General features: G+C 39.4%; 1 protein-coding gene across 1 annotated transcript in view; it reads right to left on the bottom strand.

Moving 5' to 3' along the window:
- The window catches only part of LOC149744375 (dystrophin-like), a 360,000-nt gene that overhangs the window by 83,544 nt on the left and 255,756 nt on the right, over nucleotides 1-20,700 (bottom strand). Inside the window, exon 11 of the mRNA XM_089904941.1 lies at nucleotides 6,418-6,564. Coding sequence (XP_089761067.1) covers nucleotides 6,418-6,564 — 147 coding nt within the window. The remainder of the gene's footprint in view (nucleotides 1-6,417; nucleotides 6,565-20,700) is intronic.

The raw sequence follows: 20,700 nt of genomic DNA, 5'->3' as shown, positions 1-20,700 counted from the left end.
ACGCTTATTTTCCACAGTGTAACTCTAAAGTTCTCAAAGTGTCTTGCAGAAGTCATATATATATTTAACCTTTTAAACCCAGCTGTACCCAGCAAGTGTTTAATGTAGAATAACGGTTATCAAAGTGTGGGCTCTGGACCAGCAGGAGCCTCACTTGGGAGCTTGTTAGAAATGCAGAATCTCAGGCCCCATCCCAGACCTACTGAATCAGAAACTCTGCAAGTGGGGCCCACACACAGTGATCATACAGTGATCTGTGTTTTAATAAGTCTTCCAAGTGATTCTGAGGCTCACAGCCATTTGAGAACCACTGATGCAGGAAAACATTTCCTCTGAGAATGGACAAAGGCTTATTTTCTTCTCAGCTCCGTGATCTAACTACAAGCAGAATCATTTTTGGTCTTATTAAAGAAAAAGTCACGGAAGGGCGTGCTAAGGAGACATCGGCAGAACCAACCGTCACGGAAGGGCGTGCTAAGGAGACATCGGCAGAACCAACCCTCAGCAAAGCTGAAGTGAAGAAAGTTGGCTGTCCTCTCCTCACCCTCAGTTGGTAATGGGTCCACACGATTTGTAGGAGCAGACTGCCCAGCTCACTACACTTCCTGCCAAGAAGGGACCCCATAAACCACAACGTAAAACGATTAGCCCAAGATCCTTAAAAAAAAAAGAACATAAGGAAAATGTTCAAAATCCACCAACACATTTAAAGGATCAAATCATGTACTCAACGACGATAAGAACATACGTACATATACACTGGGTTGGCCAAAAAGTTCGTTCGGGTTGTTCTGTACAATGGTATGATGACCCGAACGAACTTTTTGGCCAAGCGATAGCTGAACAGAAGCCTGCTTCAAAAACCTATCTCACCCAAGTAAAGAACATAACCTTCTCCGTTGGAACTTCTAATTTTTTTCAATTAAAAATCTTGTTTAGTTTTTTTTTAAAAAATGAAGCCACGCAAATATTTCTGTTGGCCAGCTAAATATGGTTCCATGACCTTCCACGAATCTTGCTAATCTTATTACACAGACCAAACTCCCAGTCAGAAATTATTGAACAATTTGTAAACCAGAGATCTGAAAAGGTACTACTTTTACAGTATTAATGTCACAACAGCGCATATATATATATACACACATACACACACACACACACACACACACACACACACATATATATTTGTTTATAAGATGGAGAAAGGGAGGGAGGGTGGGCCAATATGGAAGTAAGGAAAGAAAATTCATCTATAAAACTTTGCTTAAGGGCTTCCCTGGTGGCGCAGTGGTTAAGAATCCGCCTGCCAATGCAGGGGACATGGGTTCGAGCCTTGGTCTGGGAAGATCCCACATGCCGCGGAGCAACTAAGCCAGGGCGCTACAACTACTGAGCCTGTGCTCCAGAGCCCATAAGCCAGAACTACTGAGCCTGTGCGCCACAACTACTGAAGCCTACGTACCTAGAGCCCGTGCTCCACAACAAGAGAAGCCACCGCAATGAGAAGCCTGTGCACTGCAACGAAGAGCAGCCCCCGCTCGCCACAACTAGAGAAAGCCCACGCGCAACAACGAAGCCTCAACGCAGCCAAAAATAAATAAATAAATTTATAAAAACAAACAAACAAAAAAACTTTGCTTAAGATGGCGTAAGCAGTGAAGGGAGTTTTGGTCACTATGTCCCTGGACCAGATAGGACAATTACAATGTCTGGTTGCTACATAGTAGATGCTTAATCACTGCTGACTGAATGAAAGAAGGAAAGAATGAAAGAAGAAATGGAGTATATAGGAGATGAGGGTCTACATCCCTGTGACAGAAAGTTACCACAGAGATGTGACGATGGAGTATGTAACTGCCCGCATGACTTTGGAAGAATCTTAGGAAACCTTTAAAAGCACATAATTCATGACGCTGTCCTTAAACATATTTAAAGAATGTCATGCATGGAAATGTCTTCATATTCAATACTTTTCAAGTGATTACATTTCATACATCCTACAGTGAACGAAGCATTTACATTTTATATTAAAGTGTATTTGCAGCTTCTGTTGCTATTCATGGGTTTACTCATGATGCAGAGAAATGGGCAGAACACTCCCTAGTAGTACTTCCCTATAGTACTTGTGTTTGGTGACTAAAGAGCACAACTATGGCACTAAAAGTGTGTGCGATGCTTCAAAATTAGAAAGGTTTATCATCAGTTTTTCTTCCCATTGGGTTTCAATACCCATTTCTACTGGATCAGGTATTAACATTGGTCCCACGTTGAGAGCTAATTCATTAAAATCACCTTTGGTTGATTTTAGTACAACTGCTGAGTTATAAAGACAATGAGGAATATAATGCTGTATAATTTTGTATTTGAAACGACAGGTGTGCTTTTAAGGGGTACAGTGAACTGGGCTCATTAATCCATTGGCTTGTAAAGGAAGCTTTCAAAGTTGATATCCCTGAGAATTGTTTAAAAAAGAAGTGAAGCATGAAAAAAAGTGAAGTATCGTGTTGCCCAAAATAGCTTTAAAGTATGACTCTGTTACACAAAGTCCAAACTTAACAGGACTGTGAGAAGAGGCAACAAAAAGGGTAGGGAGTTGCAGTTCACAACTGATTCAGATCGTGACTGACACCTAAAAGCTGTCTGACTGTCATTGTGTCACCTACCGTCTCTGTAAGTCTCAGTTTCCTTACTTGTACAAGGGAACAGTGATACTATGTAATCGTAATACGTAATCATAATGTTTTGAGGATTAAGTGAGGTAATGTACACGAAAACCCTTTGTAACTACAAGGAATGATGGTTTCCTTTGTCCAAAACACATTGTCCGATGGTCTCACAGAAACATCCACACCAACGTGTCTATTCTGAGGGAGAAAATAGGATTTCATTCCCACAGAGAGTTTCAAATGGGCAAATCAATGTCTCTATACTCCTATTCGTGGATTCAATATAAATCCAGAACTCCCTATACATTCTATTTCTATGTACAGACACTCTGTGACTGGGTCTTACATTGCTACTGATGTTCATACCTATGTGCTTTATGTGTTCCTATCATTTTGAGAGATATTACACACAGCTAAAAAACCAGCATGCCTTTTTTAAGTCAAAATTAATGGATCATGTAACTAAACCCAGGATATTCTGATATCAAGTAGACACAGCCTGGTAGTATGTCACTCTACTTCTCCTGTTACACTATTTGCTCAAATGTAAGACTCTTTTTCTTAGGCTTATATCTGCCTTCCCACTACCCCAACTCTCCATTCCTGGTTTTTCTTTGTCTTACCAGACACAGAAGCTAAGATGAACTCACACTTTTGTCATGATTTTAGTTAACTGACATAGCACTGTAAGTGAATGAGTTCTTTATTTTCACAGAAATATGATGTCGTAATAATGGTGGGCTCACACTCCCCTCCACAGAAGCTGGGTAATGCTTTAGTCTCACATACATTCTTCTAAATGTAAAAGGTTCTCAACAGGATGTATGAGTTGCCCTTCCAGTGATGGGGATAAAGTTGTTTGATATGAACCTCACTTCTTGCTTTGTTCACTTTCTGAACAAGGACTCAACATTTATAATATAGCCGAGTGGTTAGAATTCTGGTCAAAGAAAACAGTGGAATCAACTTGACTCAGTTATGTGCAACCCCAAACCTTGTATTTATCAGCTTTCTGCTAAAAACACTTTTTAAGCCTATTCTTAAGGTCACGTTAAAAAATAGCAACGTGTGGAATCTGCCACAATAAGAGCGTATGCCGCCAGCTGAATTATTTAATATGAGAAGGCTGTGTTACATGTGTGTTGGAGATGAGGGGTTGAAAAGTTAGAGTTATATTGATAGGAGGAGGAACATAACCCCAACAGGTCACGTTTGTATTATGAAGAGGAAGCAACTCCACTGATTCTAGACTAAATTTTGTCATATGTGTATCTCCCCCAGATATCCACATACACAATCATAGGACTGAACTGGCTGTGACCTAAGACGAAATGCATTACCTCGTTTTACAAACGAGGAAATAGAAGCTGGGAGACGTCAAATGGCTTTCCCAAGATAACATGGTCAAATAATAGCTGAGCTTCAGGTTGAAGTTAGGTATTCTACTATTCACTCCTACACTCCTTTTACGACATCACACTACCTTCTTTTATGTACTTCCCTATATTTATAACCAAGTCCTTATTCATTTTAAAGAATGGATACAAATTAAGCTATTCATATTTTCTCATACTTTATATTTAAATAACAGTGCAACTATGATGGATCACTTAGCATTGATTTTTTTTAACTTTTCCTATCATAATATTTTTATCTCATTTGTAAATTTACATGCCATTGTCACAGATTTACATCACATTCTGAAAGCAAATGGGACATTCAGCTCACTAAAAGAAATTTTAAGATAATAGTTCAAGAGTGCTTGAATGGAACGAATGTGTCCGTTGGTTTTCCTTGGACATTTATTACTTTCCTTATTTATGTTTAAATTGAGAAACATACTAAGGATGAAACCGATAAGATTTTAATAGTACTTAACCACTAGGGAGCAAATAGACATAGAAATGCATGTAATCTCTTAAATATATTGCCTTGCTTTAGTCAATGCCACTTATAACAATCTATCATACATGTATTTCAAGACTATCCATCACAACAAAAATTAAATTATATGAGATCTCAAGAGGTCTTGAGTTTGGAACTTGTTTTTATTAAAGATCTAGCAATTCTTTAACAGGACTTTCAGTCACACCCCTAAATGGACTGCCAATAGGAAAAGTAATCTGGTTTACCATTTTTTTTCTTACTGAAACACTGAAAAGAAATATTTTTATTTTTATTTTAGTATACAAATATAAATTATAATATAGTCATCTCAATATGTACCCATTATAATAATCTTTACTTAAAGAGTACTGTAATGTACAAAAAGCCCATTTTATAATATTAAGGGAGGGACTTCCCTGGTGGCGCAGTGGTTGAGAATCCGCCTGCCAACGCAGGGACATGGGTTCGAGCTCTGGTCCGGGAAGGTCCCACGTGCCACGGAGCAACTAAGCCCGTCCGCCACAACCGCTGAGCCTGTGCTCTAGAGCCCACGAGCCACGACTACTGAGCCCACGTGCCACATCTACTGAAGCCTGCGCGCCTAGAGCCCGTGCTCCACAACAAGAGAAGCCACCGCAATGAGAAAGCCCGCGCGCAGCAACAAAGACCCAATGCAGCCAAAAATAAATCAATGTATATAAAAAATATTAAGGGAAAATTACAAACTGCAAGATAATATCTAAGATTACAAAACTTAAAAATGATATCTGCAATTTAAAACAGACTGGAAGTAAAATGTAAACATATTATAAGTAGCTGAATCTGGAAAACAAATATTTTTAAACCCAGTTTCCTCTCTCCTCTCTGTCCCCAGAAGCATACTCTGTGCATCTTACGAAACCAGAAAAAGAGAGAAACAATTCCTTAATTCGATGGTCAAACAAGTTTTAAGGTTTGGGGGTATAATGGTGGCCTTCACGCACTGAACATATAGACACACCTATTCCACCATTACATATTCTGAGTTCCTACTGTGAGCCAGGTACTGTACCAATAACTCTACCTGAATTAGTTCCTTTAATATTACAGCAAGCATGCTGGAGATGAGGAAATGGACAATCAAAGAGGACAAGTGACTTCAAGTAAGTCTGATTCCAAAACCTGTATGCTATAATAATAACAATCGTAACCGCAATAACACCAAGAACTAGAACTCACACAGTGCTGACCATGTGGCTAGTACTTTACTGAGCATTTCCCATGTATTTTGACTTACTCGTCCTGATAATAGACAAAGGTTTTAGAAACATTTAACATCCCCATTTTCTTCAGATGAAACACTGAGGCACAGAAAAGTTAAATAACTTGCCAGAGGTCCCACAGCCAGTAAGTGTGACCTTGAGCACACCTACATTCCCTTTATTTACTATGCAAACCTATGAAAAACTTCGTTGTGTGGGTTTGTGATAGGATGATCTTTCTTTAAAAGATTCAGAATGTGTCTTACCATTGACTCTTGGTTAAATTAGGATTCCAAAAGGAAAGGTGTGTTAAGAATCCAAGCGATGATAGTACAAAGCAATTGCATGCCAGTAATTTAGTTCTTCCAGCATGATTCAGCGTTATCTTCCATGTTTATTGCAAGATATAGTAAAGTCTAACTCTAAGCCATTAAAAAATGAATATTAATAGGCTTGAAAACATACACATAGGGAATTATCAAATAATACAAAATATCCTACACTCACAAAATATTATCATGAGTATCACATGAAGAAATTACTTTTATTGTTCCTTACAAACAAGCTTTATCTGTATATTCTCTTACTGACAGAAGGAACCGCAATGCTTATAATATGCCTACCTGCAGAAGCTTCCATCTGGTGCTCAGGTCTTCCAGAGTGCTGAGGTTATATGGTGACAGCTGAATGCCCAACGTGGTGAGCTGGCGAGCAAGGTCATTGATGTGGCTTACATTCTCTCTGAGAGGTGCAATTTCTCCTCGAAGTGCCTGTGTGACATAGTCAAGGGCAAAATGGAAGATGAGAACATTTAAAGCAAAAAAAAAAAAAAACCAGGCACATGGGAACTACAAAGTATTGTATTTTGCTGGAGGTGTCAGCAACATTTGCTCTATTATAGTGGCATTATGACAATGAAGATTTGTTAATGGGTGGATAGCTAATATCTATTGAGCACTTCCTAGGTGCCTAATCCTGTGATGAGCTCTGTCCAAACGTAATCTGATTTTATTTACACAAAAACACTATGCGGTTGGTAGTTGGCGAATTCTCATTTTATACATGAGAAAACAAAATCGCAGAGGTTAAACCTTGCCCAAGGCCCCATGGGTCAAACTTGGGGAACCGGGGTTACGTACTCAGCTTTGTCAGCCTCCAAAGTGCATATTCTTAACAATTAAATTACCTTTCCAAAGAAATTGAGGATTGGCAAAGGAAAAGGAAAAATACAATGCTGCTAGACTCTAAATTCTACTCATCTCCCAACCGAAAATGGATGCTTTCTTTTTTAACAGTAAAAGATGTACTCAATCGTAAAATATTACATTCCTACTTTGCACCAACGACATAATAAGTCGATTCATTTAGAGATTAGGGTATTTTGTCAAATCCTAAGAATGACTTCCAGGTCTCCTGGTATTTTAGTCCTTGTAGTAATGACTGAAGGAGGCTCCCATGGGGCTTCTCAACTGTCTCTGAAGCACTACAGCAGGATTCTGTGATGCAATGCATCATGACAATCTGTTGAGAAGAACCCTATGCAGATACGGGGAGGATATTACCATGCATCATATCTACCCTATTGAGATGACATTTATGGATCTTTAACGCGATGCATGATGTCCCAGTGTCCAATGAGCAATTTCTAAGGGACAAATTCCCTCACTTCGGAGAACAGTTTGTGTAATACAATGTCTGTGCACAAGGACAGCATCACTTACTTGGCTATGCGTGCTGTTCTGACTTGCTTGATCTGGGCAGGTGTTATTTTTGTGGTTCACTTTGTTGATAAAACCACTGTTTACACCGACTTCATCTATAACCTTCCAGTTCCTTCTGACTCCAAATGACAGGAACCAGTACGTACATTCTAAATAAGAATGGCATTATCCTCTCAAATCAAACTGAATATCTCATCACTAAAATGTGGTATCATATGGAGTATAAGACTCTTACATAGTTCTTAGATAATAAGGACATTGTGACAATCACTCTGTTGAACTTACAGTTTTTTAAAAAGTGGTCATTAAAAATATTATATTAAAGAATCATGGGGTTCCTTCTGGGAGTGATAAAAATATTCTGGAATTAGTAGTGATGGCGGCACAGCTCTGTGACTATACTATACACCACTGAATTATACACTTTAAAAGGACGGATTTTATGGTATGTGAATCATATATCAAAAAAATAAACAAAGAAAAACAAAAGAAACCGTTCTGACTGACCACACGGATGCGAAAAAATCATATCAGATGTTTTTATCTTTATTCGATTTCATGTCAGTGGAATGTCATAGGAATCATTCTGAAACTAAGAAAGTTCATATAGGAATTGATAGTATATTATTCCATTTCCTTATAAATAAATACATGGATTAGAAGAATCATAGTAGGACTTCCCTGGTGGCGCAGTGGTTAATAAGCCGCCTGCCAATGCAGGGGACATGGGTTCAAGCCCTGGTCTGGGAAGATCCCACATGCCATGGAGCAACTAAGTCCGCGTGCCACAACTACTGAGCCTGCGCTCTGGAGCCCGCGAGCCACAACTTCTGAGCCTGCACGCGTACAGCTGGTGCTCAGCAACAAGAGAAGCCACCGCAACAAGAAGCCCGCGCACTGCAACGAAGAGTAGCCCCTGCTCGCCACAACTAGAGAAAGCCTGTGTGCAGCAACAAAGACCCAATGCAGCCAAAAATAAATGAATAAATAAATTTAAAAAAAAAGAATCATAGTAAGTGCCCATGGAGAGAGGCAGTTAAACTCCATAAACGGGAATTCGTATCTCTAAAAGGAAATGATCCATAATCACACTGTTTTTGCATAATAGAAAGGTTAGAAAACAGATTTTTTGTTTGTTTGTCGTTTGTTCTTGTTTCTTGCGGTACGCGGGCCTCTCACTGTTGTGGCCTCTCCCGTTGCGGAGCACAGGCTCCGGACGCGCAGGCCCAGCGGCCATGGCTCACGGGCCCAGCCGCTCCGCGGCACGTGGGATCTTCCCGGACCGGGGCACGAACCCGTGTCCCCTGCATCGGCAGGCGGACTCTCAACCACTGCGCCACCAGGGAGGCCCAGAAAACAGATTTCTTAAATGTCATTTGGGGAAACCCGGACAAGAACGATGATTACAAAAATGGAACCACTGTCTTCTGGGTAATAACATGAGTTTCTAGTAGCCACAAGTAAATATCACATGAGTGGGGGCTGTAAGTAGGAACCATCGCAGAGATGGCAGGATAGCCAGGCAGAATCTGACAATAGTGCAGATTAACCCTGTACACTAATCGCTGCCTTCACTAGTGAGGTTCTCAGCTGTCGAGTTCAGTATCCATGTCAGTTAAGTCATATCTAGATTTCAGCCCCCCTTGGATTACATAATGTACATGGTTCAAGGGTCTCTTATTAGAGGATTTTGATTTTCACTTTCTTCCCCAAAGTCCTGGACACAGATTTTTAATCCTGCATCAATGTTTTGGAGGATGAAGGAGATTAAAAAATAAGTTCCAGCATTCATGATTAATCGCAACACTCAGTCTCCTTTCCCCTCTCCCCCGCTCCCTCCCCCTCCTCCCCCCAGCCACCCCCACCCCAGCCCGCGCGTGCACACACACACTGTCATGGGATTTTGTGGCTTCTGTTTTTTTGCTTGTATCTACCAATTACAGTAGAAGTTCCCTTAACTGATCTCCACTTAAGACTCATCAGATTAGCCAGAGTCTTCATTTGTCTGGGAAACATACTGACTGGTGCCTCTAACAACCTCTAAATAAGATGTCAGAGATACCTGTCAGTATGCATGGCGTTCAGCTCTCATTAGTTGACTTGTCAATGTGTGTATGTTCTCAAACCTGCTTTTGCCAATTAGTATTGCAACTACATAATTTAATGAAAGATTTCCTAAACCAAAGAAATATAAGTCTAAGAAGAAAATAAGCTATTATTTCTATAAAAATATGGTTAAATATTCTGGAAAATTGCTTTAAAAGAAAAGGAAGTATTACTGAATTGGGTGTGGACAAGACAACTGTAAAAGAGTAGGAAAACGACCTGAAAATTTTAGAAAGATTCTGTATTCAGAATGCTTCTCATGTTTCCCAGTGAACTCTGTCTGCATTAAGGAAACCTGAACTGGAAATCAGAACGTCTGTGTTATCAGTGTGATTTATGGAGAACTCTAATCAGAGAATTTACACTCAAAGAAAAAACCTTCAAACAACATTAAGATATTAGTGACTATTTTAACATAGAATAAAATGTTTAAGACATATGTTTTATGATTCCCTAATTTAACTGGCTTTTTCAATTAACTGTTAAACTCTATGTCCTAACTGAGTTGGAATAGAGAGCATCTATTTTAAATTTTGACTACTACGATTTTATTACCACTGCTACTGCTACTACTGTTATTATTAAGGGAGAAAAGCCATATGTTCTGTTTAATCTGAATGCCTAAGTCTCTGTTAAGATAAACGGAAGCTTTGATTAGGGGGAGGTCAGCTGCTAAAGAGAGAATTTGGTGCAGAGGTTCACCTTGGGGCGATAATTGTGATGGGCCCGAGCAGAAGGAAGAACTTCAGCCGGCTAGAGGTCATCGTGAGGGAACTAAGCACATGAGAATAGAGGAAAGGAGATAGCTGATGGTGGAAAAGAGAGGAAGAGAAATGACAAAGTGAGAGAATGCCATGGACATCTATACACTACCAAACGTAAAATAGATAGCTAGTGGGAAGCAGCCGCATAGCACAGGGAGGTCAGCTCGGTGCTTTGTGACCACCTAGAGGGGTGGGATAGGGAGGGTGGGAGGGAGGGAAGAGGTATGGGAACATATGTATATGGATAACTGATTCGCTTTGTTATAAAGCAGAAACTAACACACCATTGTAAAGCAATTATACCCCAATAAAGATGTTTAAAAAAAAAAAAAAGAAAAAGGAGGCAGGAGAGTGTTTAAGTCAGTCTTCACTTTGACATCTGACCTAGGTTCTGGTGGCATACCACCTGAGGATGGCTCACTGCTGTAAGTTGTCAATGCCTAGAAGTGTACATAACAAGAAGCACGGTCCCCTAAACACTGAGTCACAGGACATACTATGTGAAGAGTGAATACAGGTACCATCTCATTTAAGTGGATGTAACATTGCGTTTGACTGTATTTCAAATATTAGCACTTCTAATACTGCTAATTTAATTATTAATGCACACAGACATTTACATTTAAATTATTAAACACTAAACATAAAATGTCAAAAAGTAAGGCTGACTCTGAACAATACGATGTGCTATTTAAATACTGCCAGAGTTTCATTAGATTTTATTCTAGTGTGGAAGCAATAAGTGAGAAAACATTCAAGGGAGCCATTATACTCTGGGTTTTCTCTGAATCACTTAAACATCTGGAATATGTGCACCATGAAAGAGCAAACCAAGTCTAATTTTATTATGACTAGTTTCATGCAGGCAGAATTTTCACTTCATTAAATGCTGTCTGATTATAAAAGTACTGATTTAGAATGATAATAAGTCTAATATGTCAAGTTCTCCTTTTTTATGATGTTTAATTGCTTGTCAGAGCTTTGATCTTTATGTAAAGATTTGTTCAAATATAGACTCAGAAGCTCAGTCATCAACCACTTTGCAACAAAAGGAAGGAACTGTCTATTAACAAGGGAACATTATTTCTGAGGGAGCAATTTTGACTTGATAGTTAAGGACTATTCTGCAAGGCACAGAAGGTCAGTTTGGAGCACTGGAAAAGGTAAGTTGAGGCACTTTGACTTTGGGGGGCCTCCGTGAAGTAGGAAGCAACAGACCTGGCATATAATCAGTGTGCAATGAATATTCGTTGAATGAAAACATGAATTAAGGGTAAGCGGGAACATTTGAATTAGTTGTGAGAGAGACTGTGAGAGGGAGGTGACCAAAGAAACGCAGCGAGGCTGCCAAACAGTGTTGAGGGCTCATGTGAGGCTGAAGACCACATCTTTTTAGCAGAACCAAGTTTGGGATTCTGTCAGATGGTTGTGGCACAAATACCTAGGGACAAGAGAGTTTAAATTTTAGCCAGATGTGATCGCAAAACACAGCTAAACTGGATTCAGAGGGAAGTGAAGCAAGATGAGGCTCGTAGATGGAGAGAAAGTAGAGGGGTCAATGGCGGAGGTTCAGGACAAACCAAGAAAGGCCATAGCAAGATTAGCTGTACAAGCAATCAAGAAGGAGAGGAGACTCTGGGATGCTTGAATTAGCTCTGCCATTTAGGAGTTTATAAATTGTGTGATGTGATATACATATCACAGTTATATGTCTATATATCTGACATATATATACACCACTTTATTTATATAGTAATGGTGCTCCTGAGAATCTGAAACTCTTCCCTTCTTAATGATATCAAACACTGTTCCTGAAATCTTAACCTACTACTTCGTAGAGCTCCTATCTCACTTACCAGGAATTCAAAATTAGTCTGATCTGACAATGAAATGTCATTCTAGGGCTATATACACTGGGCAGAGAAATTTACGTGACAAATACTATCGAAGAAACGAAGTAGGGGCTAACTGCATTTGTCTCTACAATGAAACCTTGCTGAACAAAAAACTGTGAACGAAAAGCCCGAAAAAAATAGCCTAAAAAGAGTGTTAGGAGAAGTCCCAGGATTCTTCACACTGGCTTAGTAGCTGAGGGGGAAGAAATGGAAATCATGTCCTGCAAATCCAGGTCTTTGGTTCTGGTATTGAGGCTTCTACATGTGGCTCAGGGAAGGCTTCACAGAAGTCAGTTACCCAGAATTGGGGGTAGGTACAGCCCAGCTATGTTCTGCAGCTTCTGCATTTCTGGACGCGTGTATCATCCTGATGGGAGTGAATGGCCACCGCTGGAACCAAAAGAGTCAAGGACCATATCCTGCTCTGCCCAGAAGCTCAAAGCCCTCCTGGAGCCTCTTAAATAGCTGGGGGGAATGAGCTACTCAAATGTGGTTGGACCAATAACAAAGAAACACAAGAGGAGATGTAGGCAAGGCTTTCATGAAATGCATCAGGCTTGGAGACTTCCATTGTTATCTCCTATTCTTGACTCTTTACTCTGGTTGGCTTCCCACCTGGTGTAGTGCCCAGGATGTAGATCCAGCTTTTGTCTCAGATACCGACTGCCTTCGGGAAGCAGAGTCTGAGCGCTTTTAAGAGAAGAGTGAGAGAAGCAGGAGGTAGGGCAGAAAAGCTAAGTAAGGATGTGGTCTCAGGTGGAAAACAGCATCAACCTTGTCTCATAGGAAGCTCTGGCACACAAATTATACCATAAAATGTCCCACCTTAAGACAAAGAGGTTTGTCCTTTTCTCTTCCAATGTCCATCGGTTATTGGCTGCTAGCTTCCCCCTGGCAGTCTTAGAGGAGAAGGGGTGGTATGAGGTCCCAGGCAAGGGGCCTTCCTTTCGGCTGAGGAAGGTTTTCTGGAAAAGGGTGCAACTATGAGTCCTTATCAGCCAGCACTCAGAGGTGCTGTGTGATGAGTGTGCCGGCCGAGTCGAGGAATCTGGCTGGGGTGCCAACGGCATCCACTACATAGACTAACGTCCTCCAGTTCCCCAACTTCCTTTAACCCTTGGACTTTGGGTGTCATGTACTTTGTTTTTTTTTTTTTTTTTTTTTTTTTGCAGGAGACTTCTTATGTGAATTCTCATTGCTAACATTATAAGGCTATCCCATCGACTTCGAACAAAACTGATACATTCCACCCTTTCCATAAGTTCTGCCAAATACTAAGGGATTGTGTGGAGCTAAGACACAGGGGGTAGTTTGCAGATTGAATGAGGACTTCCCTCTGCCGTTAGGATCACTTTTGCCTCTGGTAGAGACATTCTTGACAATAAATTATGCCACTGAAACATGTATCCTTTTTTAATAGAGATGCGACTGCACTGCATTCCAGCATCAGTTTTTACTGTGGCAGCCTGCGGGCAAAATATTATGCTGTTTTTTTTTTTCACTGTCTTCCTTGCGTTCCATTTTCAGGGCAATTCTTGTACGTGCTCCTATTTGGGCATGATCACTTTGGATGAGCAAACTGAATACGGACATAAATAATGAAGCAGATTCAGAACTCGTGACCTAGATGTAGCATAATCAGGATGACTTGGGGTAGGTTAAATTAAAAAAAAAAGAAGACTTTAGGAAAACAATATGAAGTTTGTAGGCATGAACACATCTAGCACTTTTATTTCCCAAGCAACTATCAGTAATTATTTTAACTATGGTTCTCCCTCAGAGTCACCACACTTCCAAACTTGTGGCACTAAAAGAATAGCAATTAACTCCTGCATTTTTTTCCATAAGGAATCCTCATGTTTTTAAGAAAAATGATCTCTAGTTTCTCTTCATATTATTGGAAAAGAGAGTGCACCCAAATACAAAAGCATAAATTCTTTTTTAACATCTTCTCACTTGCATCTATCATAATTCTTCATCTTTCAGGTCATGGCTTCACTATGAAGCTTATAACTCCAATGCTCCTAAAGGCTGAATTATAGCTTAACCACACTTATAGTGTCTGTCTTCTTTCTTCTTTATGCATGTTCATTTTGCCTTCACAAATATAAAATGAAAATGAGGAACAGAACGGAATTGATCAGAAAGGAAAAGGTTTTTGCCTATAAGAACAAGTTGTACACATTTGAGTTATTTTAATTTCCTTGGAAACTACTTTCTATAACCCTAACTCTGGTTGCTAATTATTTCTTTTTTACAGAAAAATGAAGCAAATAAACCAAACCAAAACAAAAACATATCAAGCTTTCCATAGCTTTCTAATGACACAATTAAAACAAATAAAAAAGGTAGCTCACGAGTGCTTTACATAGGCTAAATGCAAAATACGCACAATTAAAATAAAAAGGTCTCTAACGAGTATAAATAAATCATTTAAGCAGACCACGTTCTTAGGCTGCTAAGGAAACAGAAGAAATGCCAATATTTTCTTTCTGAGAAATTGTAATTATATGTGACATCAGGCACAATGGCGGTTAATGAAATCTCTTTATTTATTTAAAAATAAGTAATAATCCATAAACCATTAAAAACATCAACCACCCGGACACTGACAGTCAAATTCAGGAGTTATTTTAGATTAAGTTTTACATTTAACAGTTTTGAATTTGCAAACAGTGCCCTGGCAAAGACATGCGGTCTTGCCCTCACCTTTCCCTTCATGGTTCAAAACATCTGTCTAAGGCAGTGGCTCTCAAACAACAGCATGCATCATACTCACATGGAGGGCTTGTTAACACACAGACTGCTGGGTCCCACTCCAGCATCTGTGATTCAGTAGATCCGCGGGGGGGGGGGGGCGCTGAGAATCTGGCACTTTTAACAAGAACTTAGAAGATGCTGCATCCCTAGAACTCCCCAAACTTATTCTTGACTTTGCACACTGTTCTCTCAGCCTGGAGTTTTCCATTGGCATCCTCTGCCTAGCTGACTTGTATTTTGCTACTCAGGTCTCAGTTCCTGTGACCATGAAAGACAGCCCATCCCTGGTTGCCCTATCTGAAGAAAGGCCCCCCGATTTTTCTCACTCTCAGAACCTTGTTTTCCTTCTTAGCACCGATCGCACTTTGTAAGTGCGTGCTTATTTGCTTATTTATTAATTCATTATCTGTCCCTTCACAAGACCCTAACCTTTATTAAGGCAATTCGATATTATTTTTTTCACTAGGGTATGCCTGTACCTAGTGCATGATAATCCCTCAATACATTTTATTGAAGAATGAACAGTCAAGAGAATTAGGTACTAATACTTTAGATTAACAGCTATTCTCGAATTGCTTCATAAACACAGTTTCCTACAGAAATCTGATGCCGAGTTCCTAAGTGAAAGAAGAGAAACCTGCTTATTTCCTTCAGATTCTGTATCTGAATCCTTTGGATCTATTACTTGATTTATGTCGGAGCATACACTAATTTCTGAAGTATCTCTAACGCTCTGGGCAGGAATGTAACTTTCAAGTTTTTGGTACTAACCAGGGGGTTTTTATAAAAATGAAGCAAGTGGGAAAAAAAGGGGGAGTAATCTATTTAAGGAAAATATGTTCTTTTGGTAGTGATACACGTGGTGTAGCCTTCTGCAGGGCATTTTGGCAAGACTGAATAAAAGCTTTAAAAATACTCATACAGGAAAAGATGAGAAGGCTACACAGCGGGGTCTCCATTTGGAGGTATATAGTGGCCTGGCCAAGGAGACAAGGGGACTGAAATCCAACCTGGGCTCCACTACTGAACTGGTGAACTCTGGCACAGGGCTGGAGATCTCTTCGATGAAAGAGGTACCTTTTTCTACTTTGCCCAAAGAGGCACTTGTAGGGAATGAGATTATAGATGCTGAAGGTGAGATTATGGATGATCTCTGTTTCTCTCTCCATCTCTCTCTCTGTCTGTCTCTCTCTCTCTCTCTCTCTCTCTCTCTGTCTCTCTCCACCCTCTCTCATTTCTGTGGTTTTCCACTAAAGAAAAAGTTTATTTACAAATTATTTTTCACGCATTTCTTCTTGTGTAAAAAGAGGAGTGTAACATGGACACACCCGGGCTGTTGCAAAGATGAACGAGGAGGTTGGGTCTATTTCTCCTTCTTTTACTCCACCTGCAACCAATTAAGCATTATGTCCCACAATGTGGGGAATACCAAGTCACACGAGCCCTGTTGAGTCTAACTCAGGGAGACTTGGCAAAGCAGAGGGTTATAAATTCATCCAAGAGAAAGCCACAGACTAAGACTGACTAAAATCCTTTCTCGGGTAGCTGAGTCTTTGGCACCAACTTCTAATATCACCCTGGGGTAAATCTGTCTTTCCTCACTCCTCTATCATGTAGCTTTGTAAGGGCTCCTTGAACTAGACATTGGGATGTAGGTACATGAAACACAAAGGAAGAAGCAGCATGGTGGGAGGAGGAAAGCTATTTGTTCAGAGCTTGAACAAATGGCAAGAGGTAGGAAAGCTTAATGTCTTTGGGGAGGTGCAAATAGTCTTTAATAAGTTGAAGCGTGAGGTACAGGGCAGTTGGGGAAGAAAAAGCACGGGCGTGTTCTTCGAGCAAGACGGTGGTGGGTTTGAATGAACTGAGCTTTGCAGCACAGCAACGAAGGTTTTTGCAAAGGGGAATGGCATACTGTCAACAATCCTTTTTGTTAGATTTTAATTACTACTCACTTGAAAACACTTGTTTTATATGCACTATGTCCTGTGTATACATCTACTATGCACTGGGAAAATGGAACTCTCAATGGGTTCACAATCATTAGTGGAGAGAGACAATTTAGTGGGTTATTGAAAAACAATGGAATCATGCTACGAGAAGTTGTGTCGCAGGGCTCGAAGAGTGCAAAGGAGGCATGCTCAACTGGAAAATTTCAAGTCGAGGAGTGAGTGTAAGCTAGTGGCCACTTCAGAAAGGAGAACAATTGACAATGAGCGTTTGGAGATTCAGGCACAAAGTAACAGTTGCTAGCAACAGGGTGGTGGCAAATGGGAGCAGGTTATCTGTAAAATAATTTTTAAAGGAAGAAGGCATTTTGCCCTGTGCTTTTATAGATGTTTACTTATTCACTCATTCCAAAAAAAAATATTCCTGAGGACCCATTATATGCCAGGGAACGTTCCAAGCACTAGGCATAAAGCAGTGCACAAAGTAGACCAAGTTCCTATGATGCCACAGCTTAACTCTAAAGAACATAATTTCCTTTAAATGATGACTGTTATCATAAAGGTTTATAAAGAAACAAATTCCAAGCCAAAATCTGTCCAAAGCTATAAGGTGCAACATTTTTGACCCAGAAAATGGAGGACAGCGTATCGTGTTGTATATGGCAGTTCCCACGACATTCTTTTTTTCCATTAAAACAAATTAGGCTACCTCTGCACGTAGGAATAATAACTAATAGAGGAATCCAGGGTTGTGAATTACCTATGCAATATACTACACCCAGTTTGCTATATACTGGACACATTTATTTTAGTTCTATGGGGAAGGTACTCACTACTGAAACAAAATGGATTTTTGCTGATTTGATTTTTTCATTCAATACATTGTTATCAACTTAGAAATACTAAAGCAGAACTGAATCAGAGATGAATATAAATTTTCTAAGAGCCGAGATAGAAAGAATTAAATGGAAGAGGGCTGAAAATGATTGTAAAATGCTCTTCCATGATTTTTTAGTTTTACTTTCAGACTACTGTAGCTCCTGAATTTAATAAATGTTTTTAGTCTTTCCAAAATGTCTTTCTTTCTTACAAATGAAACAACAAAGAAGAAAATATTCCACTACTTAATGTAAAATGAAAGGAACATAAAATAGATTTTCTTCATTAAAATCTATGCAACAGCATGTTTAAAAATTAGATTGATAAATTTTTTTATAATGGTTCATCTTTATTTCATCGTATTCCTAGGCTGAAAAGAAAGTCTTATGTATTTACTTCTAAGCAATGTTTCGCCTCCAGATATATTAGCGGTTATTATTTTTACCTAAACATATGCATGTGTGTGTGTGAAAGATCTAGCTACTTAAGTGGAGTCAAGAGTTTACTTTGTTCTTCATTTTTTTCACCATACTTTGAGAAGTTTACTTTCAAGATATTCCTCTGATTTTTCTGATCACATCTTCAGGTAAGATCTAAATCCATATCCTGTTATGTTCTGTTATGACAACTGCTATCAGGATAATGTCCACTTAAGTACATGTGAATGATGAATAAATTACTACGGACGCAAAAGTGTCTAAGTTTCAAGCTGTTAAATCAGTGGACTCAAATGTTATTTCAAAAAAAAAAAATTAAGTCATTGGCCGAATCTACCTTTTAAAAAAAGGGACTAGTATTCAACTAACAAAGATACCAGATTTTTAAAAAAATTTCTTTTTGCTCATAATTTCTTTCTTTCTTTCACATCTTTATTGGAGTATAATTGCTTTACAATGTTGTGTTACTTCCTGCTGTATAACAAAGTGAAACAGGTGTATGTATATATATATATATATCCCCATATCCCCTCCCTCTTGCGTCTCCCTCCCACCCTCCCTTTCCCACCCCTCTAGGCGGTCACAAGGCACCGAGCTGATCTCCCCGTGCTATGCCGCTGCTTCCCACTAGCTAGCTATTTTACATTTGGCACTGTATATAAGTCCATGCCACTCTCTCGCTTTGTCACAGCTTACCCTTCCCCCTCCCCGTGTCCTCAGGTCCATTCTCTACATCTCTGTCTTTATTCCTGTCCTGCCCCTAGGTTCTTCAGAACCATTTTTTTTTAAAGATTCCATATATATGTGTTAGCATATGGTATTTGTTTTTCTCTTTCGGACTTACTTCACTCTGTATGACAGACTCTAGGTCCATCCACCTCACTACAAATAACTCAATTTCGTTTCCCTTTACGGCTGAGTAATATTCCATTGTATACATGTGCCACATCTTCTTTATCCATTCATCTGTTGATGGACACTGAGGTTGCTTCCATGTCCTGGCTATTGTAAATAGTGCTGCAATGAACATTGTGGTACATGACTCTTTTTGAATTACGGTTTTCTCAGGGTATATGCCCAGTAGTGGGATTGCTGGGCCATATGGTAATTCTATTTTTAGTGTTTTAAGGAACCTCCATAGTGTTCTCCATAGTGGCTGTATCAATTTACATTCCCACCAACATGGAGAAAAGACAACCTCTTCAATAAGTGGTGCTGGGAAAACTGGACAGCTACATGTAAAAGAATGAAATTAGAACACTCCCTAACGCCATACACAAAAATAAACTCAAAATGGATTAAAGACCTAAATGTAAGGCCAGACACTATAAAACTCTCAGAGGAAAACAGGAAGAACACTCTTTGACATAAATCACAGCAAGATCCTTTCTGACCCACCTCCTAGAGAAATGGAAATAAAAACAAAAATAAACAAATGGGACCTAACGAAATTAAAAGCTTTTGCAGAGCAAAGGAAACCATAAACAAGACCAAAAGACAACCCTCAGAATGGGAGAAAATATTTGCAAACGAAGCAACTGACAAAGGATTAATTTCCAAATATACAAGCAGGTCATGCAGCTCAATATCAAAAAAACAAACAACCCAATCCAAAAATGGGCAGAAGACCTAAATAGACATTTCTCCAAAGAAGATATACAGATTGCCAACAAACACATGAAAGGATGCTCAACATCACTAATCATTAGAGAAATGCAAATCAAAACTACAATGAGGTATCACCTCACACCGGTCAGAAGGGCCATCATCAAAAAATCTACCAACAATAAATGCTGGAGGGGGTGTGGGGAAAAGATACCAGATTTTAACAGTAATAGATTTCTGTTTACTTTTGCAAAAAAGGAGCGTGGGACTTCCCTGGCGGTCCAGTGGTTAAGACTCCGTGCTTCCACCTCAGGGGACACGGGTTCAATCCCTGGTCCAGGAACTAAGATGAGATCCCACACGTTGCACAACGTGGCCAAAAAAAAAAAAAAAGTGTGACTTAGTATCCTCAAAAATCTGTAGGAATGATGCTGTATTGATTATCTAAAGAGGAGTACTATTTCAGTTGAAATAAGGGTTTAAAATCTTTAAAAAAATATCCCACAGTCTTTTCAGTAAGAATTCAAGGTTTTTTTGAAAGTCAAAGGGGGTCAGATTTCTTTAAGACCCATCTTGCACAGGACACTCAATCCCAACCTGCAGGCAATTTTTACACTGAGACAACCTTGTAAACATCTTCCTTTAACCTTTATAACAAAATGTCAGGGTGGTTCCAAAGGTAATATTTTATTCACTGTGTAAGTCAAAGGATCAATAGAACTTATGCTCATTTGTTTAGCTTATATTTCTTCTAACCTTATGCTTTATTGGATGTACAAAATTCACCATT

Source organism: Delphinapterus leucas, chromosome X (assembly GCF_059928025.1).
Source record: "Delphinapterus leucas isolate spDelLeu-1000000601 "Yukka" chromosome X, BTC_Dleu_Yukka2, whole genome shotgun sequence".
Lineage (NCBI taxonomy): Eukaryota > Metazoa > Chordata > Mammalia > Artiodactyla > Monodontidae > Delphinapterus > Delphinapterus leucas.
Note: the sequence above shows the minus strand (reverse complement) of the source record. Positions and strands in the feature narration are given on the sequence as shown.